This window comes from Strix uralensis, chromosome 1 (genome assembly GCF_047716275.1).
Source record: "Strix uralensis isolate ZFMK-TIS-50842 chromosome 1, bStrUra1, whole genome shotgun sequence".
NCBI lineage: Eukaryota > Metazoa > Chordata > Aves > Strigiformes > Strigidae > Strix > Strix uralensis.
The window spans coordinates 166,138,591-166,166,054 of NC_133972.1; the positions used below are offsets into that span (position 1 = coordinate 166,138,591).

At 39.2% G+C, this 27,464-nt stretch overlaps 1 protein-coding gene across 1 annotated transcript in view; it reads left to right on the forward strand.

Annotated features, from left to right (window-relative positions):
* Window positions 1–27,464, forward strand: part of TG (thyroglobulin) — a 162,036-nt gene that overhangs the window by 23,764 nt on the left and 110,808 nt on the right. Inside the window, exons 16-26 of the mRNA XM_074888192.1 lie at window positions 30–230; window positions 5,082–5,291; window positions 7,568–7,722; window positions 8,208–8,364; window positions 12,521–12,745; window positions 17,394–17,543; window positions 19,143–19,313; window positions 22,792–22,914; window positions 24,675–24,790; window positions 25,382–25,490; window positions 26,691–26,888. Of these exons, the coding sequence (XP_074744293.1) occupies window positions 30–230; window positions 5,082–5,291; window positions 7,568–7,722; window positions 8,208–8,364; window positions 12,521–12,745; window positions 17,394–17,543; window positions 19,143–19,313; window positions 22,792–22,914; window positions 24,675–24,790; window positions 25,382–25,490; window positions 26,691–26,888 (1,815 nt within the window). The remainder of the gene's footprint in view (window positions 1–29; window positions 231–5,081; window positions 5,292–7,567; window positions 7,723–8,207; window positions 8,365–12,520; window positions 12,746–17,393; window positions 17,544–19,142; window positions 19,314–22,791; window positions 22,915–24,674; window positions 24,791–25,381; window positions 25,491–26,690; window positions 26,889–27,464) is intronic.

The window sequence follows — 27,464 nt, forward strand, 5'->3', positions numbered from 1 at the left end:
TATCTTGCAATGAATTTCTCTCTTTAAAGGTCCTAGTTTCTGTAATATGCTGAAATCTAAAACTGGTTTACGAGAAGCTGGCAAAGGCTACATCCCACAGTGTGAAGGAGACAACGGGACTTTCTCACCCATTCAGTGCAGCCAGGATGGAAAGAGCTGCTGGTGCGTCTTTGAGAATGGAGAAGAGGTGCCAGGGACACATGTAAGCAGAGGAAGACCTGCATGTGCAAGTGAGTTCCTGCTTGAGGAGCATTGCTTCTGAGCAAATCCAGGTCTCGAACTTGATGCAGATCATAACTTTTTCCAGTATTTAGTTGCATTTAATATTCTTTGTACAGACCATTAGAGAGACTTTTCCTCAAGCAGTATGCTTATCTTTGTGTTATAGCAGATTTCAGACCTACCTGGGCACGATGTCCAGTTTTTTTCAAGTGCTTTGTCAATGGATCTTTGACTTCTCCCTTATTCATAAAATTGGTTAAATCAAAGCAGTTGAGCTATAAAACTTAGCTACAAAGTCAATCTGAACAGCTTGCTGCAAACTTGAACCTGTTCCAGTCTGAGCTGGCTTTGGGATTAAAAACCATTTAACTGACTAAAATAAAATTTGAAAAATGTATGCTTCTGCCATTCCTACTTTTGGCCTGTGACCAGAGTTGTGAAAAGGATGTGCCAAAACACTACATATTCACAGAGTATTTCCTGCATGATCAGAACTGCGAAGGACTAGAATTCACTCATGGTTTCCAGTGAGATGTCCAAATGGGAGACATTTGGATAAATTTAATATGCAATGGCCTTTATACATCTTCCTATCACTGAAATGAAGCAAAACAAATTAAACTTTCTACAAGGTTATGCTCCAAAGTGTAATAATTATTTGAAACCAGAGATGTAAAAAGAAAACCTTCAACCTGCCTGCAGGACACTACTGTTTCCATAGTTCCTTGGCGTTTTTTTGAAATGGGAACTGTTGGTAGATTTAGGAAAATGAGACCACATGATAAGAAATTGCTTCGATTTCCTCCTGTGATCCTGCTATATAAAGAGCAACACATGCTCACCAATCAAATACCTGATTGTGTCGGCCCAACTAGCTGTAAGGCATTTTAATCAATGAGATGATATAATCATAGAGTACCAGGTTGGAAGGGACCTCAGAGATCATCTGGTCCAACCTTTCTTGGCAAAAGCATTGTCTAGACAAGATAGCCCAGCATCCTGTGCAGCTGAATCTTAAAAGTGTCCAACATCGGGGAATCTATCACTTCCCTGGGGAGATTATTCCAGTGGCTGATTGTTCTCACTGTGAAAAATTTTCCTCTTGTGTCCAATTGGAATCTCCCCAGGAGTGATTTGTACTCATTACCCCTCATCTTTTCTGTGTGACTCCTAAACAGGGAGTCTCCATCTTCTTTGTAGCCACCCTTTAAATACTGGAACATGGTGATAAGGTCTCTCCTAAGCTTTCTCTTCTCAAGGCTGAACAAACCCAATCCTCTCAGCCTTTCCTCATACGTCAGGCTTCCCTGTCCTTTGATTATATTTGTGGCCCTGCTCTGGACCCTCTCCAGCCTGCCCACATCTTTTTTCTTTATACTGGGGACCAAAACTGAACACAGTGTTCCAGGTGTGGCCTGACAAGCACTGAGTAGAGTGAGATAATGACTTCTTTATCTCTGCTGGTGATGCCCTTGTTGATGTAACCCAGCATCCCATTGGCTTTCTTTGCCACAACACTGTTTACTCATGTTGAGCTTGGTGTGCCCAGGACCCCCAGGTCCCTTTCCAGCTGGGTAGATCCCATCCTGTGCTGCACTCCTGGATTATGTTTTCCCAGATGCAAAACCTTACACTTGTCCTTGCTGAACTTCAGAAAGTTCTTGTTAGTCCACTCTTCCAGCCTATCCAGGTCTTCCTGCAGGATGGCTCTCCCTTCTGGAGTGTCCGCTTCCCCACTCAGTTTGGTATCCTCAGCAAACTTCATCAGGGTACACTTGATCCCATCATCCAGATCACTTATGAAGATACTAAACAGCTTTTTAGCCAACTTAATTTTCTTTGAAGTCTCTTGCACCAATAGAGAGCTATGTGAATGGGATTTTATAAGAAGCCACAAGGAGACCCCAGGGTTGTATCTGCCCCGTGCATTGTGGTGTTGTGTGGAGATGCCCAATGGATCTCTGAAGAGATAAGCTCCAGAACTAGGGTCATGTAGGCATGTGAGCATAGCAGTTCAGTCCAGGTTTCTAGCTCTTCAGAGAAGCAAAGCTGATCTGTCTAACAAGTACTGTGCTGCTGCTGCCCTGCTTTCAGGTTATGGGCTAATATCTCTGTGGGACATGGGGCTGTGTGATATTTATTTTGTTTGGACCAGCTGGAGGAACACAGAGCAACACGTGGCACTCAGACATATGGATTGATGTTCCCATAGATTCTGAAGGTGAACAGGGAAAAGTGGAAATGTTTCTAGTAGGCCAGAGAAAAGTCAGAACTAGTTGTAAATGTTAAGTCCTTGATACCTCCTTCTCTCCATGAAAGCTCATTTTCTAGATGTCCCCCTAAATTCCAAGGGAATTTATGGAATACATTCTTAGGAGGTTGTAGGTGTACCCCGAGATATACTTTTAAGAGATTTTGAATTTTGCATGCATGTCTGATGTTTCTTGTGATCCTGTAATGCTGTACTTTTCCTAAAGGAAACAGTGACTGAATGATTAATGACTTTTATTTTTAAAAAGACTGAACGGAGAGAACTGCTTTGAAAATATAGTGGAAACCTGGCTTTACTGAAAACTATTTGTTATTTTCTACATAGAAATACCATTGAAAAATTCTTTAATTATTTTCCTGGATTTTGAAATAGCAATGGAAATTTTTCATGCTAAACAACTTAGTTATTGTGCAAGAATAAAGAAGCAAAAGCTAATTTTCCCCCCGGTCTATCCAGCCTCATACCTCTAGTCCTGGGAACTGCTAATAATTGTTCAGAAAAAAGGGAAATGAGTACTATCTCACTCTCTTGGAGACCTTGTCTATCAGCAAAAGAAGCTGTTGTGGTGGGAAATTTGATAAACTTCTCCCCCAACATTAGAACAGACAGCTGTAAACAGCAAGTAATAACTTCACCAGTGCCCAGTGCATGCAATGAGGTTTTCATTTGCTTAATCATTTCCATCAGAAGTAAAATCCAACTTTTTCTAGTTGACATGCACCAAACAGATGATGCCAAGTATCCTAGTAATCGTCATGCATCTTCCATCCTCATGCCCGCTTTCCACAGCTCTGAGTAGAGATAGAGGAGAGAAAGCCTTCCAGAGAAGGTCCTGGAGACAGTATTTTCCTTATGGAAATCTTTAAAAACATCTATGAAAGAAGTGTCAATATTCAACTGGATTCTGTTTCACTCCCACAGGACTGAGAAATTGGGGCAGAAGTAGAAGAATGACAAAATGGTGCAGGCTTGATAATGATAGTTAATGAGATGATATCTGTAGAGGGATAAATGAACAAATTACTGATTGTGAACTGAAACCTGTGAGTCACACCAGGAAACCATCCATTACTTATGTTTTGGGGGCTGGCTATTTCCCTGCTTCACACACCAACTCTCATTGCAACAGGCTGTAGCAGCATACAGCTGGGGCTGGATTTGACTTGCTGGATATAGAAATGTCTTAGAGCAATAAAGAGACCACAGACTGATTTTTATATACTTTGTATAAAGAGTTATTAATGTAATTTACACATAATGGTGGATGTAGTTTACATTGGTCAGGCTAAGTATTAGTGTCACTTTTACAGTGATAACTTTTGGTTCTAAAACCTCAGGAGTTTATTAAAAGTTTGTTAAGCAAGGATGCCAGGTTTCTGCCTTTACTGAAAAAGAGACTGGATACAGAGTCAATGAGCAAAGAGAAGGAATGTAGTGGCCCCATTTACAGAGTTATTGCAGAAAAGATGCTATAAAGGAGACTTGGAAAAAAAATGCATTTGGCAATTCAGAGAGACAGATATGAAAGTTTTATTTTGGCATTGAAGTGCTCAGGGTTGGAAAACAAAGATGTACTGTGCACACTGGATCCCAGATTCATCCTGCAATGTTTTAAGCTTTAACTGAAGTGGCTGCAAAATTAAGGAATTAATCGTCATATCTCCATCAGAAGGAGAGAGAGGCTGCTCATTCTTGAACCATCAGCAACGTTTGTCTTCCTCCAGTGACTAGGGAGGTTTGGACTGATCTGAGCATTGCTATTTGGAAAATTATCTATATATACACCAAGCAAGTGAATTGTATGAGAACATCCTTTCCTTTATATTTACTTCTAAACAAGGAAGTTGGTTTTTTTTACCATGTTTTGTAGCTCTAGAACTCAGAAGCGTTTAGTTATTACTAGATATATTCAGTAATTAGGTTAGGATTTGGCTAATATTGAGTGCAGCAGTTAGTTTTTAGTGATTAATAGAAATTAATTCTCGTTGTAGTTGGCCTGTAATAGTCTGTTACAGTGGGCTAGCAGGGTAGAAATGATGGTATTGATGCAGAGTGAGTTGATAGAGTAAACTTTGTGGTTCCAACTCCAAAGCTGTACACTACTAGTGAGGACCTGCTGGGTCACCAGAAACATCCTGGTGCTGTTGAAGACACCATAGTCATGAGCTCCTGATCTTAGAGTTTTAAAATTTTGCTCTAAAGGGAATTGAGATTACTTTGCTCTTTTTTGGCCCTGCCTGTTTCCACTGGATAGCTTTTGTACAGGTTTGTTCTGCTGATGGTTAGAAACCTCCTTCTCATTTCCTGCTTAAATTTATTCATGGCTGGTTTAAACTTATCTGTTCTTAGAAACCATGCACATAGCTTTCTGGACCCAATGCATTACCCATCAAAGTCATATGTGTCTTTTCATCAGCTTTAGTAAAGTGAACCATGCTGACATCAGACCAGATCCAAGTTGAGATGAGTGGGAAATGCACGGGGTGCTGTCTAGGTTTTCTCTGTTGATACAAGAGTTTTGTGGACTTTTTACTAGAAGTGCTTCATGGTTTGCCACTAATATATCCCCCTTCTCATGTTCCTAAAGGTCCGCACTGCGTTCTGCCATTCGGTGCCTCATCTATTCTCAATGGAGCTATATTTTGTGAAAACGTTTCTGGGCAAGCTTCAAGCATTCAGCAGTGCTGGCTGGTGTGTCGCCAGGGCTTCCACAGGGCCTCTTCCAGCGCCTTATTTCAGTGTGATGTGCAACAGCGTCGATGGGTCTCGGCTGCCCCACTCTACCAGGCCTGCCAGAGTATGTCCAAACTGCCATGGGTTGGGGAGGGCACAGAACAATGTAAATAGATGTACAAAAACCCACTTTCACCATGAAGCTACCGTGTGAATGACAATAATTGGAAACAACAGTTATATGGGAGTTGCTAAATTAAGGTGCAGTAGATTAGTCCTGTCTTCTGCCATCTTCATCTCTGTCTCTTGGCTGGCTCCTATGCTGGAAACAGTCCTGCTTTTCTGTAATAATATAGCTATAAATAGTTATTCAATCTATATGCAGATTTTTCTTTGTTAGTTAAAAGATGCTGGCACCATGAAGTGCTTCTGATGGAACTTCTTAGTCCTGGAAGAACAGATGAGTGCCAGATGTTTGAATTTGGCAGAACTTGACTGTTTATTTGCATAATCAAGTCACTGTTACTTCTGCATCTTTTCGCAGCAGTCTGTTTTTAGGATTATTTTTGTCTTTGTTGGCTGACCTGTGGTATTTTTTAAACCATTTTTCTTTCAGGAAAAAAATGGCACTTCAAATCTTGGAAGAAATAGTTGTCTATTCAGAGCTTATGTAATTGGGTATTAATGTTGGTCTTCTCAATTATTTCAAATAGAGATACATTCTGACCAAAAGGGCAATTTGTAGCAGTGCTGAACTTTGAGAAATGCAGATCTTGATGCCAGGTTGGCAGCTACTCTTCATCTCCAGAAACCCATTTAGGAAACCCCTGCATTGACACATTTCCAGTTGTACCCCAGTTTTTCTGTTCCAAATATAAATGTTTTTAAATTTTCAATTTCGGACTGAGACTTTTGTCTGTCTCTAATCATGTTTGCTAGGTCTTTGTAGCATGTTATGAAGTAACTTTCATGTTTGCCTGATGGCAGTTGAATTTGTTTGAAAGTTGAATCTGTTTGTAAGGACAGGAGGGCGTGTGTGGTAATCTGGTACAAGCTGCTGTTTAATGCAAGCTAAGGACTTCCGCCAGTAATTTGTGTTTGAAATAGAGCATGGTTTTAAGGAAAGAGAAAAAATTCCCAACACATCAGAAAGGGATTGAATGAACTTCATGATAATGGAGAATTCACCCCATTCAACACATAGCAATTTGTTCCAATAGATAATTACCCACACTCTTAAAAATCTTATTTCCTGTTCTTTCTGTGTACACTTAGAGATTGTGGTTAAGTCCACCCTTAAGTACTCTCTGATAAACTAAACAGATAGAGGGCTTTGTGCCTTGCAGGAAGAAGCAGGCTTTTGTGTCCTCTGGTTCCTCCCACCATTCTCCTTGGAAGCTCTCCAGGCTTTCCCAGGCTCATTCTGGGACAAGGAATGGGGAATTGTGCTCCACCAGTGACAGTTGTTTGCAATGCAGCAAGGGTCTGTAGAGGAGGTAAATGAGGGAGAGCTCTGCCACTTCTCCAGGCTGTGGGATAAGAGCCAGCTCCACTTGGAGGTGGCATGACAGCATGACGGCTGTGCTGAATCTGAGACAACAAACCTGAAGCCTGGGATAAGAGTAAATCCAGTGGAGACAAGAAGTTTGCACCTTTTTTTTTTTTTTTTTTTCTGGCTAAAAACTGACTAAATAGATTTTCATAGATTTCATCATGTGACTGATGAGCTCACAGATTTCTCATTGATTTCTGTGATTTGTGTCACTTGGTTTGCTATCAAAAAATTGGAAGGCCCTTGTAGATGTCCATATCAATACCATTATTATGCAGTCAGATTTATTCGCTCCTAAAACTTGATTCCCAGTTAATTTGACAAGGTAGGTTTCTGAAAGCCCATGTGAATTAGTATTAATTGCTTTAACCATTTAATTCCTTTTTTAATAGAAGTCTTTTCGTGATTGTGTCTAAGAGAAGCAGAGGTGGACAGGTCAATAATTCCTGTCTCCTGTTTCTTTTCTAAGTATCAGCATAATGTCAGCTTTCATCTAGTTCTCTGGAAATTCCTATCTGCTATGGCTTAAAAAAAAATCATCATTAATGATCCAGATTGTTCCTTAGCCTTCTGTGAGTTAGTGCTTCACTGTAAAATATGTCTTTATTATTATATAACTATATCACTTGGATTTTTCCCTAATGCACAACACATGTATATATGCCAAACATGTCTCTTGCTGCTTATTATTTACTACCGACAACTCTACTGTTTTCACCTAGAAATGGGGAGGTCCTGTTGATGGAAGATCAAAATGCCAAATCAGTGTTGTTTTTTCTCAAAGTAACTTTGAAAGTCAGTTTCTACATTAGTGAGGCTACTAAATGCCCTTTTTACTTAATTTTTAGAGCTCCAATTATTTCAGACAGTCCAAGCTCAAGCACATTTTCAACTACTACTGCCTCCTGAGAAGATCTGTAGTTCTGACTACTCTGGATTACTCCAGGCATTCCAGATATTTATTTTAGATGAGTTGAAAGCTCGTGGTTTATGTCACCTCCAGGTAATTTCAATTTCTTATTCTCTGTTCGTGGTGGGGTTATTTTTTTGTTTGGTTGAGAGTTTTTCTATTAAATAAAAAAAAAAGGTGAGACAGAAAGTAGAACTTTACCTGTTTGGGAGAGGTGGAAGAGCAGAACATACCATGAAATCCATCAGGACTGGCAGCACTCTCATATGGATGACTGGGAAAATAGGATGTTTAGTCTCACTGACCCCACATTGGCAGATCAGCTTAATTGTAGCCATAGAAGTCATATCACATCAGTCCAATATTTATTAAAAATATATTTTGATAGAAGAGAACATTTTGACTGTTCTTAGAGTGAGTAAATGACCTGCTGAAATTGTCTTTTCCTACTCTGTTTTTACAGGCCCTTTTGAAAATGCTGCTTTTGAGCATAGCACAGTGCAAATGAATAGGGAAAAGCAAGAACTAGAAGGTTCTCATGTTGACTAACCATGCTTTCATTTAATTTTGTATTTGAGGTAAATGCATTTGGAAATACTGGCTCGGTTTCTGTCTGTGATGATTCCACTGTCTATGTCGAATGCCTGAGTGTGGACCGTCTGGGGGTGAACGTCACGTGGAGGACTCAGCTGGAAAACATCCCGGCAGCTTCTCTCCCTGACTTACATGATATTGGTAAGGTCTTTTTCCTCTGATATTTTTGTGAATTAAATCTGCTTTGCTTTTAATTGTTCTACTTCCCTGTGTCTTCTCTTAGGAGGCGCTAGCAAGGTATTATACTCACTGAAATAGTCTGTCTTTATAACACAGGAGTTGTGTTTTTGTGCTGTTGGTGTTGATATATTTCTCTTTTCAGGCTGTGACTGCACAGTGGAAAGGAGCTATATTTGAATGTTTCTTTCAGATAGCACTGCCTCTCCCAGCTTCCTTAACTGAGATATTGAAAATTACTTTATCAGGCATGAGCTGAACTGTCCAGATATTAATTTCCATTGAGCATGTCCTCAGTAGTGGAAAAGATTGTGTTCCTTATTGGGTTGGACACAGACAAACACAATTCGCACATTGCCAAAAATATAACTAATTTCTTCCAGTCTTTTTTTTTTTTTTTTTCTCCTTTCCCTTTCTTCTTCCACTTTTTCTATTTATTACATTACCTTTGACACTAAAGAATGACCCTTACCTCAGACACCCTAGAGCAAGTATGCAGAGACCACTGACTGGCAGATCTTTGCTGTTGTTTCCAACCAAGTTAGGAATAGTGTAAGGAACTTCTTTCAAAGCAGTCAGTGTTTCCCTTTAAAATAAAAGATGTAAAAGACATAGCCCGAGTTTAAATGCTCTCTATGCCACCTTTTCTCCAGATTTACTGCTTTGCAGTTGTGTTTCCACCACTACATATGTGTCCTTCCCTCCCTTTGGGACTTAGAGACGTGTGCCCCACAGCAGTTTTTACCTGATCAGAACTGAATTCAAAAGCCTTCGGGAAGCAGTCAGCGGCTGCAGTGGTCTGTGTGGTTCCTGGCTTTACAGTCTGTTCATGTTTACACTCATTCAGTCACTCCAGTTTATAAGGGAAACATGAATATTCAAGAAGTTTGCAGAAGATAGATCAAATTATTTTACATCAAACTTTACTTTTGAAAGTGTTCCACTTTGAGGGTGTTACATTTTTGACCCTCTCCACATTATAATTTCCCCATAGTACTAAAATTGCTTTTCAGGGGATGACTGTATGGTTTCTGAAGAGGCAGAGCAGAATTTGCTCTCTGTATATGCTTGGCACCATCAACTTCCATTACCTTCTAAGGCAGCTTTGGGTCTTTCTGTCTGAGGTGCTTCTTGGTGTATTTACACAAAGTGAGCAAATTGGCTCACTGATTTGAAAATCATCTACATTACTAAAATAGCTTTGTTCTTCTCCTAACTTCTTTACGGGTAAATGAGAAGTCTTGCTTTTTGTTTTCTCCTGTGAAGTAGCTGAGAAAAAAATTGCTACAAAAGGACAGTGTGCATAAATTCCCAATGGAGAGCCTCAAATCTAAATCACTCGTGAATGCTGTTTTTTTTTTTCTTGCAGATATTTTCATGTACTAAATTCCAAAGCTGTGCAAATCCCTTCCTGAAGGATCTTATGCCATTTGCCTTTGTAGCTTAGACCTCAGCTCTAAAATATTGAGGAACACTTGCAACAATTTTTCTCTTTTCTGTTGAATAGGCAAAAATACTATGGACTATAAAAATGATCTTTTGGTGGATGAACATATAGTAAACAGTCTTCATCAGTGAGACTGGAGGAAATCAATCCCTGCCCTATACAATCAGCATTTTAAGCTGCGTCTTTGTGCTCTGTATTTTCCTTAAAGAAAATTTAAAAAAGAACAAATTTACTTTATTTTCTTTCCCTTTTCTCTCACTTTCTCATTTGGCCAATATAAACTCTAAGTTTATATATGTTCCCTTTCCTGTTGAAACTAGTGTTTCATTCAACAGAAGCAAACCTTAAATCAGATTTCTTCCCACTGTACAACACAAGATGCAACAAATGGCAGGATATTTCTGTATGTGAAAAAATGTATTGTCCCCTGAGAAGTCTAAGTCCCTAAAGGTATACCAGGCCCTGGAGAAATGCTTAGTAAGAACTTCCAGTAAATCTAACAATGTATGAGATGCGTAGTAACCTGAATTGCCAAAATTGTGCAGCAAAAGAGGAAGAAAACCAGGGAAGCACTATTGTATCTGCCATGCTTTAGAACAGGCTGAAGGTCCCATGAAACACATTTTGGACCAGAAGCTAGGTTCCATGTCAGGAGGGAAGTGTGGCCCCAAGCTGGCCAACCATGCTGAAAGGGCAGAACCAAGGCAGATCATGTAAGATGTTACCAGTGAGTTTGTGGCTGGTATGTCTGCCAGGCACTGAATTGTTCTCTGTTGAGACATTCCAGGATGTCTACTTGCAATGCATGAACATGTATACTACAGTTATATATATATCGTGTTTATATACTCTGAATATAAAGGATATTATATATGCATGGATACATAATCTGGTCATAGGGGGGTCACATTTAGTGATGGTGTTAAGAACTTTTCAACACAGTGAAACATTTCAGTCTAAAGGACATTCAACAGACCTAAGTGGGCTTTTCCTGGTTTGATTGTTTGCCTCTTTTCTACATGTGAATTCCTTTCAGCTGTCATTTCAAGGTTATTTTGAATTCTGCTACAGCTAGTCACTAGACAATTCAGAAGGATATTTGCTTGAATAAAGGCTAATTTACTTATTCCTGCTTTCAGTTATGAGACAATTTCTGCCAAAAAATTTGCAAAGTGTTGTTGCTTATGTGGTGATCTCCAATTATTTCGTAGAGTGCTAAGTATAATTTTGGTCTGGCGCTAAACAAAACTAGGAGCTATTTTGTTGATGATAGTATGTGTCAGTGCAGCAGAAGGATATGTTGCTCAAAGCTGGAGGAAACAGAGCATTGAGAATACAAGGACAGCTATCAACTTTAATGTGAGGTCTGCTCACTTTAGCCCATAAGTGTAAAAATCTCGTGTCCCGCCTTTGCAAGAGGGGAAACAACATCTACATGACAGCAGCTGGCTACAGACCAACATTCAGGAAGAGACGACACCTGAGCTTTCAGTATTAAAGGTCTAAGATGATTTTTTAGAAAAAGCATTGTACATCCATAGTCTGTTCAGCATGGACAGGAGGGCAGCGCTACGTCACTGAAGCCTCGTACCTGGCTGTGAAATTCTTTCCTTGCACAACTGAAAAGATACCTGTGGGCTATAGTGCAAGGTTGGGAAACTCGCTATGTGAGAAGGCAATGATACACTCAACTATTTGCCTTGGACACCTCAGTCACAATATAATAATCTTAGTCACAATATAATAATCTGCAACATTCCTCACACTCTCTTTATGTATATAACATCCTCCCCCATGAAAATTCAATGGCTAAAGTCATTAGTGTAGTTGCAAAACTCAAAGTACATAGGGTGCAGGGCTTCCCATTTGCTGGGTTACTAGGCTGCCCAACACCTGTAACTACAGGAGGCCCTTGTCTTGCAAATTTGGACCAGTAAACCATGTCAATATTTCGTTCAATGTCGTAAACCCTGCAGAGATAAACAGAATGTGATAGCAAACAAAATCTTCTGGGAACACTGTTCTTGTAGTACTTCTGGTCCAGTCAAACTGGGAAATTTTCTCTTGATCTAGCACTGAAAATTGTCCTTGCACAAGTCATCAAAAGGAAAGCTATCTGAGCAACTAAGAATATACAGAGTAGGAAAGGTACTCACTGTTTTCCAGCTTTAAACACCAGCTTCAGCAATTTTGAAGAGTTTCTGTTGCATAGGTGGATATATTGAATATCAGTAGTGTCATGGAAGGTGACTGTTATATTGTTACAGATGCTGGCCTTCAAAAATAAGCCAATAAAATGCTGAAAAAGAAACAAATTACACCCATTGACAGAAACAGGAATAAATTAAATCTGAATGTCAGATAATCCAGGTTTTCATCTGCTGAATTTTTGTAACTCAGAAATCAAGTTTTGTTCTTTGATGCTCTAGTTTTTGAACATGCCATTTTTTGTTGTGTTCTTTTGCTGTTTCTTTAGCACCCTCTACATATATTGAGATTAAACCTTTAATCTGATAGACACTACAGATTCATTCTTGTCTGCTGTTTGTTAACATGCTTCTATTTCTGTATCTGCCTATGTTTTTAACTTAAAGTTCATCAGTTTCTGTGATTATCCATTCCCATATTGGAAATCTCTTTCATGCTATTTTGTTGTATTTTTTCCCCATTTAGAAAATGCAATTGTTGGAGAAAATCTCATTGGAGCATTTATAAAAGAGATTAAGGATGGTGATTTTCTGCTGCATTTGGACTCCAAGCAGTTCCTAGCAGATTCTTTCATTGATTTTCCCCGGGATGAAGAGTTTGATCTGTCTCTGAGTGTGCAGCTAGGATGTAGAAGAGGATTTCGAAGAATTTCATCTCTTGGGAAAACAATCCCAAATTCACAAGGATGTGGTATGTCTCTGCTTAGATTTCCCTTATTTGATGTAGTTAGGAATCAGTATAAAGCTGAATCATTAGTGAACTTGTGTTTATAGTTAATATGTGAAAGGCATGAAGCACCAACGTGAATGATAAATCTGAGGAGAGATGGGAATTAGTGCTTTGCTTACTGTTCAGTCCTTGTGTTGAACCAATGATTTGGAAATAGGCATCATGGCACTGACATTGTATAGAAGGTTTTGCAAACATTTTTTGAAATTTTTTAAATCTGTCTGGTAATAGAAGGTCTTTCTGTAATGTATGTTATCCTGAATAAGAAGATTTCGGCAAGATAATGTAGCCAGTGCTTCTGATGATGATACGTTACCCAGAATAGAAACCTAGATGCAGAAATGACAAAATCCTGAGATTGTGAATTCCTGGGCCAAGTCCATCCAGATCAGATGAAAGCTTTCTCAGTGTTGGCCAACAGCCAGACCTGATTGCACTTCTGCCCTCGTTTAATCTTTCCTTCTAGTCTGTTTCCCTGGAATGGGCTGCCTTTCTGCCAACACCCTGCTTAGGACTGCCAAAACTACCTTTTCAACAGATCCCTGTGGCAGTGCCCAGCAGTGCTGTGTACCAGGTCCTACTGCCAAAGAGCCTTTGCCTTAACAGCCCCACTCTTGTTTCTATCAACATCAGCCCTCCTATGGTGCAACCCTGATCGTTCTCATTGGCCCAGTTAGCCTCAGTGAGTCTGTCTTACTTATGTCTGTTTGGGATGTATTCACTATGTCTAGCTTTTTGGGGGGGGGAACAGAGGAGGGATGTACCTCTTCTAGGTATCAGATTAACAGTAGCAGGTATTGAATAAGCAGGAATTGAATATTCCAATACAGGGAATATTTTCAGGTGGGAAAACTTCAACACTATGCAGCTTAAGTTAGGGACCCTAAGAACAAGTCAAAATAAATGAAAACAGCTTAGCTCCCTGCTTGGTATGGTGGTTCTTCTTAAGTTAGGAGAGCTTCCTAATGACTGGTCAAGGGCTTCAAAGTAATCAAGTGATGATTCAGTTCTGAACTGCTACAGTTTCCAGATTGGACCTTTAAGGGTAAGTTGACTGCAGTTTCAGTTCATTTCCATAGTCACTTCAGATTTTGGTTATTTAAATACATCATGCAGAAAAAAGATTAATTCCTACTGAGAATCCAGAGTCTGTAACAACTTACAGTTACCTAACAAGAGGTACTGTTGTACTGATTAAAGGTATCATTTATTAAGTAAAGTCCATCACTTAGAGCAGAAGAACTTACAAAGAATTGGATCTTTCTGCCAAATATTTCCTACTAGGGATAAAGTCCTCTAGGAAGCAGTGAATTAATTTGCCTTGTGAGTTAGTTCATATATATTCGAACCAGCTAGCTGTAGAAAAAAATCACTCAGTAAAACAGACTTATCATAGAGATGTGGACAGGAGACAGTTTCTGCCCCAGGTTTTAGCAGAGATTTCATATTCTAAGTTGTCATGGTACACATGCTACTGGACACTGGCTTGTGTAGTAAGAATGCATATTTTATTCTAAACAAAGGATTTAGGAATTTTATTTCTGGTTCCTCTGAGATATTTATATATATATTTTCAGTTTTATTTGGATTATGGATATGTTCTGGTCATTTATCCTGTCTGGGTCTGTTTCTCTACTAATAATAGGGACTAGTACTAAGAAGTATTAACTGTGATTACAGAAATCAAAGTTGTGTGAGGGTGACAGGGATTTCTTTATGCTCTTCTCCACCTTGTTATTGAAATACAAATTGTTGTTTCAGATCCTGATCTTATTGATTTGTTTGTTTCTATTTCACTGTAAGTGATATTTCCTCTTGCTTTAGGAAGTATGGACAGCTCTTAGTAGCAGCAGCTTTCTGGTGTTCTCAGTAAACAATATTTTTGTGTAGGAACATGCACGTTGCATGAACTTGCCTCTTCATCTCATGTATTTTAGTTACAGTCATCTGTTTCTTTAGGTTTGCATCTATTGTAGCTGTGTTCCATATTTTTCTGCTTGTAGAATGGGTAACATGTATCATGTGTTAGTTTTTCTTATGTGACATTTTTTCTTTGTCTCAGTCTTACACTGAGTTACTTTACCCCACAGGTATTTGTGAATATAATTCCTTAAGATTCTGAGGTAACAGTTATATTTTAGCTAAATTTTAAAGGGGAAAAAGATACTTTCTTTGCTAAGGTGTAAGTTGAAAAGAAGAGTTGGAAATTGTTCAGGAGGCAGCTTTATGAATTCAACCCTTCTTCTCCCAATTTATTTCAGGAGAAAACCTGAAGTGTATTTGTGAGTTATCTTTGTTTTATTATAGGTTTTTATGTTGGTTCCTTTTATTATTTAGAATGCTTGGCAATTCTATCAGAGCTGCTTTGAGCAGAACGTAACCCAAATCAAATAAAGTGCTAGATTTAAACCTGAGCTGGCAGCTCAAGACTTCATTTCTAATAATCTAGATCAAGAATCTGATATCTCAAAGTTTTCCAGTATCCCTGGAGGGAGGAAAGAGCAGTGCAAGCATTGAGTAATGATCAGTTATGACAGTTTTTAAGCACACTTAGTGTAGCGAGAGCTGGTGTTAAGTAAAAAGAAGTTACTGTGAGGAGTGGAATCCCAGCACAGTTGTTCCAGTGAGTTGTTCTTTAGACTGGATTTTGCTAGTCAGCATGCTGTTCCCCTGGTACGCAGAAGCCTGAGTCTAGTTAGAAGTGAGACCAGATTACAAATTTCATGTGCAGGAGCAAGGGATTAAATTTGGATTTTATTGTTGTATTTATTTTTTCCTATTTTAGGGATACAAGTTTGGGCCCAGTGCTAACACTTAGCTCTGATATTTTGGCTCAAAGCTGTTCACTGGTTTCTTATATTGTTAAAATATATGAAAGTTAAAGCTTGAGAGAAGTACAATATGATAGTTTGTCTGACTTCTAAAATCAAACTTAACCTCTATGTGATTGTCAAGTATAACTTATAGCTGAAATGATACATGCCTCCAAGGGTTATAGAGTCTCGAAACATACATCTCTGCCTCAACATTTTTTGCTGGTTTTTGTGCCCTTTTGTTAATCTAATGTGTGAGACAAAAGGTAATTTTACTTGCTTAAAATGTGATAGGAGACACAGATGTTACTTTCACATCGTGACTAAAACTACAAAAATGGGAGAATGCTTTGAAAAGCGTAATTTGTTCCTTTTAAAACTTTAATTGCTTAATTAGTCTCCCTCATCCTTTGCATTTTGTCTTCAATTTAGACATGAATTACTCATTCCATTTTGATTTCTACCATTTTTCATTTGCAATGAGTATGATCCTTTTTGCATGTGTTGGAAAATGTCTTTAAAGTGTATCAGACACTATTGTGTATTAAATAATGTGTTTGAGAAAGAAGAATTCTGTCAGATCCAGGATTTTTGGGTTCTCTAATTGATTTTAGATATGTGTTATACCTACAATAATTGCCTTGATACGTACTTGGGAGGAAAATTTCAATCTCACAGTTGTCTCATCCTAGACCTTCCCACTGGACCATTTAGAGCAGATGAAGGAAGATATGATCATTTTTATACTAGTTGTCTTTTTTGCCTATTACAATTTAGATGCTTCTGTAAGTTAAATTAATTTACATTCCGGTGTGTTGGCCAGAACAGCAATTCATCATATGGGTTATAGTGGGGATGGCCAATTTTCCATTACTGTTTCTCTCATACAAGCTTAAACTGCTGTCAAGATGTAGGGAAAGAACAGAAATGAAGTTCTGCACCTTGTCAAAGTCCCAAAATATACATTTCATAGTGTTTTGAAGGAAATCTACATCTGGAAAGCAGCTGTGAAGTAAAAAAGTAAAGGTATTGTCCTGCAAATGTGTCTGTGACTCTTCTGCTTTAAATGTTCATTTGAATTATCTGGAGGGAAAGACAGTATTTCATGACCTCCCAGAAGACAAAGAATTTTCTTTGTAATATGCAACTGCTCAGCTGGAAATATTACTCCTGATTGTTCTGAAAATGATATATAGACTCTAAGAATATCTTTTTGTTTTGTGTTTGGGTTGTCATGTGCACAACTAGTGACTTTTAATCCAGCCATTACTGTTTAGTTTGGAAGGGCTTACTAAAAATTTCATTACCAGGAATTCTGGATGAAAGTGTTACCATATGGTGGGTTTCTGTATGATGTTTTTGGAGTTCCTACTCCTAGGAACCTTCCTGATTCTGTCTGTAGTGTTAGAAGTTACTCTGTTTGTAGCTTGTGTTCCTGTTTTCTTTCACAACTTACCCACAAAGTGCATTATCTTATTACAAATGGATTTGACAAACGGAAATCAGACCCGTACTTGGCATTTCCAAACAGCTTGATGTGCACTAATTCAAGAACATTTTTAGGGTTATCTGAGAAAAAAAGACCACAGTCTATATTCCAGTCATTGGTGAGTTTAATGAATATTTAAGGAATGTTTATCTTTGTTATAACACTTAGCAATGCATATATTAAGAGCTTGAAGCCTGTGGCAAGTCTACCAGCATGATATATATATATATACACCCACACATATGTGTGCAAATGCCTGAACAGGTTGGATTCCAAAAGAGTAATAAGGTAATTGTTCTCTTTGCAGTTGTTTGTCCTCCAGGCAGTCATTTCCAGAATGATGAATGCATTCCCTGCCCTCTTGGCTACTATCAGCATCAGACAGGATGTTCCTCCTGTATCAAGTGTCCTGTGGGCAAAACTACCAACTCCTATGGGGCAATCAGCGCTGATCACTGTAAGCTGAACTCATCTTTTCCCTTATCCTTTGTATTCTGGCTTCAAATAACTAACAGATTTTTTTTTTTATCTGTAAGTTTAAAAAAAAAAAAAATCCTCCCTCTGGGGTTTTTTGGATGGATATGATCCCTTCTGCTTACATTCAAAGCCATTTTACAAAGACAGGACAAACTGTCTGGTGTTTTGACCAAAAATGCATGAGAAACGAGTGGTCAGTCTGTTCCAGGATGTTGTGGTTCCTTAAGACGTGTTCATTGTCCTCAGGAATGTTATCTGGGCATTCAGTATCAGTGAAAACCTTCTTATGTTTTTTATTTATGTTATTTATTGACATTTTCATGAACTTTAGTGTTCATGAAAGTGACATCTTGTCTTTGCGAAATCTTGCCTTTGTGCAGCTCTTTCCCCCTACAAATACAAATACTTACCACAAAGCAACTATCAAAATGTTTACTGAAGTTGGTGTATTCAGTTTAAATGGCTTATTTTTGCATGCGGTTCCATAAAATAAATGACTTATGAAATCCAAATTCAGTTTTGTCTGCAGAATTAGCTCATGGATAAAAGTAGAAGTGAGTAGTATGGATGTGTTTCTTGGGAGTATCAGTGAATATAGGGTCTGCTTTGTTCTGTTTCAACCTATTTATTCTCTTAGGTGGGATAAAAAAATGGGTTTATTGTAATGTACCCTGACATCAATTAGATTTTGCCTAAAGTTGTCATTCTTCATTTCCATGTGTTCCCTGTGTAGGTATTGGACTCCTGTGCTTAAGAGTTTGCTCCCTGTGTTTTCTTAACTGCACTTGCAGTTTTCTTTACTGCAAGTGCCTGCAACTAAACCTGCTCCCTGCCTGGTTTCCACCTTACCTGTGTGCGGAGTCTCAGTGCCAGACCTTTCCAAGAGGCCTGATGTACACATTTACCTTGCTTCTTTCTTTATCTGCTGTCTCCTTACGATGTCTGAAGAGCTTTCTGAATTAACTGATTGATGGCTTTTGTGCTGTTGTTCAGAGATTCATTTCACAGATCCATTGCAGCAGGCACTGAACAAACCTGTATGAAAATACAGTTTCTTCTCTGTACTTCTTTGCTTTACAGTACTTAGCATAAATGGAGATCTGATCCATGGCAGAGAATCCTAAAAATGTTTGGAATATGGATTGCAGTAACAAAAAAGCAGTGAGACTACCATGTTTCAGAGTATGAAACACCATGCAAATTATCAATTAATTTTCAGTGAAGTCTCTGATGTACTTAGAGCAGTTTTTTCCTACAGATTGAAACATTCTCCTACTGCATTGACAGGACCAGAGTAAATGGGCACAAACTGGAACACAGGAAGTTCCCTCTGAGCATCGAGAAACACTTTTTTACTGTGAGGGTGATGAAGCACTGGCACAGGTTGCCCAGGAAGGTTGTGGAGTCTCCAACCATGGAGATGTTTAAAAACATGGACATGGTCCTGCACGTGGTCCTGCCTGAGCAGGGGCTTGGACCAGATGACCTCCAGAGGTCCCTTCCAACCAGAACCATTCGGTGAAACCCAGTGACAGCATTATCAAAGTACCTTTTTTTTTTTCTTGTTTACTTGTAACAGGTATCACATACTGTCAGAGCAATGAACAGGGTCTGCAGTGTGATGAAGATGGCCAGCATAGACCTTCTCAGCAAGACCCTGACACTAAGAAATTCTTCTGCGTCGATGGCTCTGGAGCAGCACTGGACTGGACTGAAACAGATGATCTCCTTACAGACTACCAGTGCCTAGGTAAGTGTCAGAAGAATATTTTGGATATGTTTTGACCCCACATAAGTGAAACCTCCTTATCAAGAGACTCATGACTCCACAGATTATGGAACTCATAGCTGTGGCCTCTGCCTTAAGTCACATTCCTCCTTAATTTTACATTTCTTCACTACATTGGGGAAGTTATTTTTGGTAAGGAAAGAGAGAAGCAGTTTTCTTGCACTTTCAGATGGCTGACAGCTTTTGATGTATGCTGACCTGCTCTCTGATTGGAAACCCAAAAGAATAATGAGAGGGCTAATGGGAAAGAAGCATAATTATTAATTTCTTTGTAAAAGTATCACTCATCAGTGTGTTCATGTGAAATAGACTGTGTTTGGCAATGACCTCACAGCCGCAGCATAACGTCACCCTCTGAGCTCCTGCTGTACAGTATCTGTCTTGGTGAACATATCCTTGAAAACTGGGGGAACTTACTTCTGCTTAAACACAGTTCTGAAATGCCAGTTCTCAAGGATGAATAATTTGAAAGAAAGGTCATCCATCAAACAGTCCCCAAACTGCCTGCAGTAAGGTCTAATTACACTTCTCAGCCTCAAAACTTTCGCCTTGCCCAAAAATAGTTTTCCAGAAGGTTTTATTACTCATCATATGATTGGTATTGAATTTAATGGAATATTCAGTTTAGAAACTGATGTCATGGTGTGCTCTGAATTAGACAATATTTTATGGCAGGTGATCAGTGGAAGAAGTTTGAAAAAAAAGCCCTCAGTTCTGAAGAGGTTGCAAAACTATCTTTGGTTAAAATACCTATTTTCTACTCTGAGCATACTCAGACACTGATCATTGTTTTGAACACGAGGCGCTAGTCTCTGTTGCTCTCAGGCATGGGGTAGTTGGGATGTTTCTCTGGGCAGAGGATTCACATCAGCCTAATTGTCCTGTTACTTATTTACTTTGAGCCTTCCTGCATGAGCATTTCTGTCACTGACCAGGATGGAACACTTGTAGATATCTGTGTTTATTTTTGTGGATCATGCTAGAAGATTTCACTACAAATAAATATTTATAGGTGTTGACAATTTAGGGTTTAAAAAAGCAACAACGACCACCTGAGAAGTCTGGTTGGGTTTTTTTTAATAATTTACAGGCTAATTTAATTTCATTTTTTTCTTTTAAAGATCATGCTGCATTTCCCGAAAGCATTATATGAAGTGAAACCAGTGATGTCTATTTTTACTTTTTCCCCTGCCCCTTTTATTTCCCTTAACTGAATTCAGCATGCAACAAGACAGCAGGGTGTGAAGACTGATCTTGCTTTGATAGGAGGCTGGTGATTGGGTAGAGTCAATAATTAACCCAGCTATTCTTTGTTTTCTGTGTCTTCAGGATGGAAGAAGAATTCCCTTGTATGAATGCACAGTAATAAGCTGTAACAACCCATGCTCATTCTTATTGTTCTCTCTCTTGTTATATTTTAAGCCACACTTAACATTTATTGCAACAACAGGGATAGGATCTAGAGCTTTACTCTAGTAATATGTGAGATGATGGAAACTTTCTGCTATGCACTAAGCCTGTGAAATGGCTGAGTAGTTATACTGCTGTTGAGAAGAGAGCAGTGTAAACTAACAAGTTCATGACAATGGAAGCTGGTTTAGAATATTTTTCATTGTACTTTTTGTTTTTTTGGGACAAAGTAGCTATACGAATGAAATTTTTTTATGTTTCTTTATATTAAAAAACAAAATTCAAGAATAAAAAAAGGCATCTTTTCTATTAGTTTTGTAATGTTTTCAGTTTAATGATTTGTTACACTTTCTACCTCTTCTCTAATTTTCTCCCACATTGCGGAGAAAATGGAGAGGTGGGTTGAAGCCAGACTTAGGAAAAAAAAATCATAAGAAGTGAAAAACATTTAAAAATGTAATTTTTTAATTTTGAATTTTGTGTTAGAAATGAGGGCAGCAAACAACACAAACCCACTGCTTTTCAGTTTTATGAAAATATCTGAATTGTGTTTATAACCAGGCATCACTGCAAGTTGCAGATGTAGAAGGGATTCAGTTTAGTACAGAATTAAATTTATACTTATATTTTAGTGTCCTGTATTTGTAGGAAGGAAAAAACTTCATCTCTGTTTACACCATCATTCAGCCTTCTCCTCAGCCGAGCTGGAGTGCAAGGATTTTTTTGTGTTAAGTGTTTGGCTAGTCCTCATGTTTTTTCTGAGCAGAAATGATGGTTTTATCAAAAGCACCTGCTGACTCAGCCCTGACAACAGTGGACATTTGCTTCTGATTTAGTCCTGACTGTTTTGCTGTAAGAGTACAAATGATTGTTTTAAGAACTTATCCCTGACTTTTATTTTGTGGTTTATCCAGACAGCTCAGGGAGAGAGGGCTGGGATCCTGGTGCCGGACCTCTGTGCCCATGCGTGTAGGGGAGAGAAGGGCTGAACATCCAGTTCTTCCCCATGCAGACATCTCCCACGGGCTGAGATCGGAGCAGGGCTCCTGCTTCTCAGCTCTCGTAGGTCTAGGCCAGACATTGGCTGCAATGAGCCAGAGATTTGGTTTCATTTGAGGCATTTAGAGAAGTCCGGTCACCACGGGGGTGATGCCAAAGACACCACGCTCTTCCTTTCTCCCTAATATGCTGTGCTCACTGAAAGATACTGGTATATCAACATGTGGATCAAAACCCCTCATAGTGTCATAGTGATGACACTGTATGTCCCTTCACTAGCCTATAATCTGCTTCAGACCACAGCCAGGGCCAAACCTTCTGGAGCTTAAATTGGATTCCTCGCCCTATTTAGTGAACTTTGGGTTTTGCATCTCTAGACCACCTAAGTTTTTCCCAGTTCATGAAGAGTGCTGCTTGTCAGACATCCTTACACTCAGGTGCAGTGGGTTTGATTCAGAGAGAGTAGATAAAAGGGTTTGGTAAGTAAAGTGACAGTCTGAAGTTAAAGGTTGAATGAAGGAGTGAAAAAGGAGCATATAGGACATGCTACCTTGGATAGATCCCTGAGCCTAAAGTCGGTGGAGATCAGGCTGTTGGATTCCTGTAAACAATTGATAAGGCTCCTGGATTTCCTGTTTAACCAAGTTCTGTTGGAGCTGGCTCTTGTTTCAGTGACTGTTTTGCAGAAAGTTGGTTCCCCTGTTGACTCAATAGTTGGTTCAGTGCCATGAACAAGTAATGGGAGATGGCCAGTGTGCTGCTGGAAGAGAAGTCTCACTTGAGTATAAGTTCCCAGCCCACTCCTGGCTGTTTTTTAAAAGATCTCGTGACACTTTTTTTTGCAAAACAGAAATTATATCCTCATTCCAGCTGTCTCCTGTGTTATCTGTGGAGTTATGGTACATCATTTAATGAGCAAACCTCTTTCCCTACACAATTCTTCAATTTTTATTTCTACCTAAACTCTGTCTCTCTGCAACATGGAAACGGATAACAGTACCTGCTTGGTTTTTTGTTTTGTTTTTCTAAGTGCTCAGAAAATTTGACAGAGTTCCTGCCTTCAGACTGGTTTATGGGTCAGAAGAAGCTCAAATTCTTCAGTCTCAGCCATTTAGGGGAGACCTGCAAAGTCCAGCTTTTCAGTGCATTTCAGGTGAGGAAAACTCTCAGAAAATCTGTAGAGACAACACTAACCATCAGGAAAAAAAAAATCTTTATATATGATTAGTTTATAATTAAGTTCCCAGATGAACTATATGTTTTTGCTGTTCAGCACCAATTCACTGCAAGATATCTGCAACTTTTGGTAACCTTGGTTCAGGAAAGAGATTGGTCTTTCTTGCAGAAAGAAGTCTTCTGACTTACATACCACTTCAAACAAGTCATCTGACTTTAAATCCAGTTGATAGAGTTTGCAATACAGATGGGGGCTGAGATTCAGACCAGGAAACATTCATCAGACTTTTCAGATGTTCAGACAAAAGAAGGATTAAGTGCTCAGGACATGTGAAAACCAAGCTTTCACCTCTTTCTGAATTGCCTGATTGGCACATAGAAGAGGAATAATCATCCTTGCTTACATCCGAAGGATATTATAAGGAGTGCGGAGATATTCCTCTGCTGAGACTTAAAGTGTATATACTATATTACATCTGGATACATCATGTTTGCTGGTTTACATTGGTTCAAAGTCATCTAAAACTAAGGGGAATCACTGCACGGCTTTCAGGGCGCTTTAAATCAGTCTCACCTTCTGTCTCCTAATGCACAGACTGTGAAGAGAGGCAGAGAAGTTACGGTCAAAATAAAAACACCCTGGCAGTAATAACACAGGTGGCCTGTTTGTAGGGCAGACATCACATAAGGCTGACAAAGTCAGTGGCTTTGTGTCGCATACCATGGTCTAGCTGGAGCAGTCATCTCATGCTAAGAAGTGAATATGTGAAGCCTTATATGTTACTAGAATGATTTTCCTGCACCAGATCATCCCCTAGGTGTATAGTGTAAGGTTTTTTGCACCTTCCTCTGAAACTGGGGACCTTCAAAAGTAAGACACTGAACTGAGAGAATCATAGGAACGAATTTAGGGTGGAAAAGATGCTCCTTTGACAAGCAACCTGATTCAGTGCACATAGCCTGTATTTTCATTATAAGTTACATCCACTGTCAAATGGCAACACTACTACAAAATATTACTGCTGGGGTTCTCACTAAAGGGTAAGGTTTAATCTTTCCCTCTCTACTTCCCTACAAATTCAGACAGTTTAGCTTATATTTCTGATGATGTTGTGATCTAAGCTGGTTGATTTTATACCGAATACATCTGGAAACCATTTCACCTCCTGTTGTGAGAGCAGAGCTGTGGGAGCAAGTTAGTGGTGAGTGTGTGAGGGCAGAAGGATCTTCATCCACTCCTAAATGTGGAGGGTGGTGGCTGCTTTCTCCCTTACACTGGCCAGATGATTGCTACAGAGGTGGCCAGCATGATGAAAGAATTTGATGTTTCCCTCCTTCCTTGCACTCCAATATTGGTCACAACCTGCTTGCCATGGGTTTACTGTATTCAGGCAGATGTGATATGCTGGCAAAGTGGTTCATGGGAGTCCTCCCTGCCTTCCTCAGGCAAAATTATCCAGGAGACATGAAATATTTGGGTGGGTGGTTAGACCTAACTCAACTGTTTGTATCATCAGGTGATAAAAAAATTTTTGCATTAATTTAAGATAATTTAAAACCCCTAACTGTCTACTAAAATAGTTGAATACTGAAGTTCGTCTAGCTAATGAGATTCATGTGCTTGCAGTCTGATAGGCATATGAAAAACTAGGGAAATGGCAGTAAACAGTGGAATTTGTAGCAGAAATTTTGCATGTGAAATGCTAGGAAACCTAAGGTTTCTTTCCTGTTTTTCAGGTTGTGAGAGGGAAGATGCATGTGGTTTTGTGACTGTAGCACCTGCTGGTGCTGAAGTACTCTGTGAATTATACAGTGCTGCTGAAGTCAACTTCAACTGCACCACATCTGGATTGGTAAAAATGACTATATTTAAAAATATGTGTTTATCATAATACTGTACGTTCAGCATAAGTAGCATCACAGAAGAAAGGCAGGCTGTTAACTGACCCCCTGGACGTTGCTATTCACTATGGCAGTAATAAATTCCTGTAAGCTGGTAAAGAAGCTACACACAGATGTTTCCAAAAGTGACACCTGAATGCCTGAGTGTTTGGTTGAAACATTACACAGCACTTTTGTTCCCAAAACATGCTGAGCTCCCGCAGTCAGGAAATTGGGTTAATCTGGATATTCCAAAATAGAAGTATCCAGCTTGGTAACCTGAAATAGTCGTAATTTCTCTAGCCCAGGGTTTGCATTGTGTGCTCTTTTTAGCACTGTAACATCTTTCTATTGACTACTTTAAAATACAATAATGTGGCATTGAAGAGTCGAGATCTCAGTTTGATAGAATAAAAACTGTCCACACTGGGTCACATGGAGCTGTGGTGGTTGTAAACCGTGTGCGCTAATTCCTGTCCCTGAGTTTCTGAATAAGGAAAATGGGTTTTAGGAAGGGAAATCGATTTTGTTGTATTTATTGTGCTTGCCTGTTTTCTGTCTAGGTGCAAGGTGTTTTGGGGAACCCTGCTGCCACTAGCGTCAGTGATCTCAGCTGCCTGATTCATGTCAGGAACCCAGAGGCAGATGCAGTGATGGTCTATTTGAAGAGAGGTACCAGATGTGAATCACTCATCCAATGTTACACTGCTGTGCCCAGGCTTGTAGTTATTTCTGTATAGGATCATGACTAAATGTGGGGAGCATCTTTGTTTAAGAAGACACAATACTTTTCAGAGCTTAACATTTAGTGATAACCCAGAAACCTCAGCAAAGCTTGTTCCCTAGACATTAGGAATACAGCTTTTGTAAGCCATTTTGATGGCTTTCTCCAGTAGATAGTACCAAAAAAAATGAAACTGTATCCTATGTATTATTCTGTTATGTACTATGATTTCTCTTTATTAGACAGTTTGTTATTTGAATATATAAGGCATTATTAATGACCAGCTTGTACATAATTTAACAGTTTATGTTAATTTTGTTTGTGAATGGTCCTACCCATATACCAGGCAATATATAACCTGCTCTCCAGTGAATCCCAAAGCGATTCAGCTGAACTAATGAATGTACAAAACACATTTTTTTTTTCCCAAATGCGATTGATACCACTCCATGTCATATCCAATGTTTCCAAGTTTAAGCCTCATGCTAAATTTGAAACAAGGTAACCAAATGCAGAATGCTGCAGGGTTTGAGTCAAAACTCTCTGCTGTCAGTTTTCTTTTTACTCCTATCCAAACCTCTGAGTCACCATTTACTACTACTAATAAAAATAGATAAGTCTCACCTGAAAAAAGACAAGTCCCCTTAGCTTGTTACAATCAATGTAATCTTGTTGATACCTGATCTAGTCTTCTCTTTAGTTTTCTGTTGATATTGTTGATTAGATCCAGGATTATATGAATCATGTCCTCTTACATACGTGTCTAGTAATCAGAAGCCTTATTTACAGATGCAGTTATGCTGGCCAAATGGCACATTTTAATTTTTCAATGAGATAAATTTGTTTAATTTATACCTGAGAGTTATTAACGTAGTGCTTGAAAGTGGAATATTACCAACCTTAGTACATAGGTTTAGGAGCCCTTTGCTGGTACAGTGAACTGGTTTTCCTACCCCAGCAATACATTCTGACTGACTACCCAAGTATAATTGCACCAAACCTTTTGATGATCTTATCTTGCATCTGAAAAGTCCAGAAAAGGACTTTTAAGGCTGAGTTTTTATCACAAAACTTTCAACCAGCTTCAGTCTGCATCCTGTCTCCTCTTGAGCTCTTTTGAACATTTCTTTCCTGTTCTGTCTACCCAGGACAGGAATTTAACTCATCTGGACTCAAGACCTTTGAAAGGACCAGTTTTCAGAATGTGCTTTCTGGCGTGTATCGCTCCGTGGTGCTCTCAGCAGCTAGTGCATCTCTGACTGACGCGCAGCTCTTCTGTCGGCAGACTTGCAGCAGGGACTCTTGCTGTGATGGCTTCATCTTGAGTCAGATGGCTCTTGATGGAGGTATTGTCTAACAGCAAAATAAAAAATTCTACAGTAGAAAACTAACACTAACTGAATAGAATCCATTTTTGGACACAGTACACCTACCTCTACATCAAACCAGTGTCAGCAGCCTGCCTCTACATCACTGACATTTTTTGGTGTAGGCAGAATTTGAGTAATGCCCAAGACTTGGCCTGGAGCAAGAGAGTTAAAGACCTGAGGTAGCAAGCTGCTTTTGGAGAGAAATGGACATTTTGAAAGGATAATTCTTTTGACCTGTTTTAGACATCTGCCTCCGGATGAGATAAATCATTCTGAAAATGCCTCTCTCCTTATGTAACGCAGCTTGGTTACCAGAAGTTGGTGCCTTTCAGCTGATGGGGGAATTAAGAAGGTGCTTCCAGAGAGAGTCCTTGTAGTGTAAATGTAAATCAGCTCCCTTTTTGGAGCAGAAAAACAGTATGATAAACAGGGATTTATGTTAATTATATTATTGCACGCAGGAATCTCCTAAGTCTGAGTGTCTAGCTAGTAGAGCGAGTGGGAGTGGGGTGGACAGAGTCTGGCAGAGGTGGGACTTAGGCAGAGTCCAAA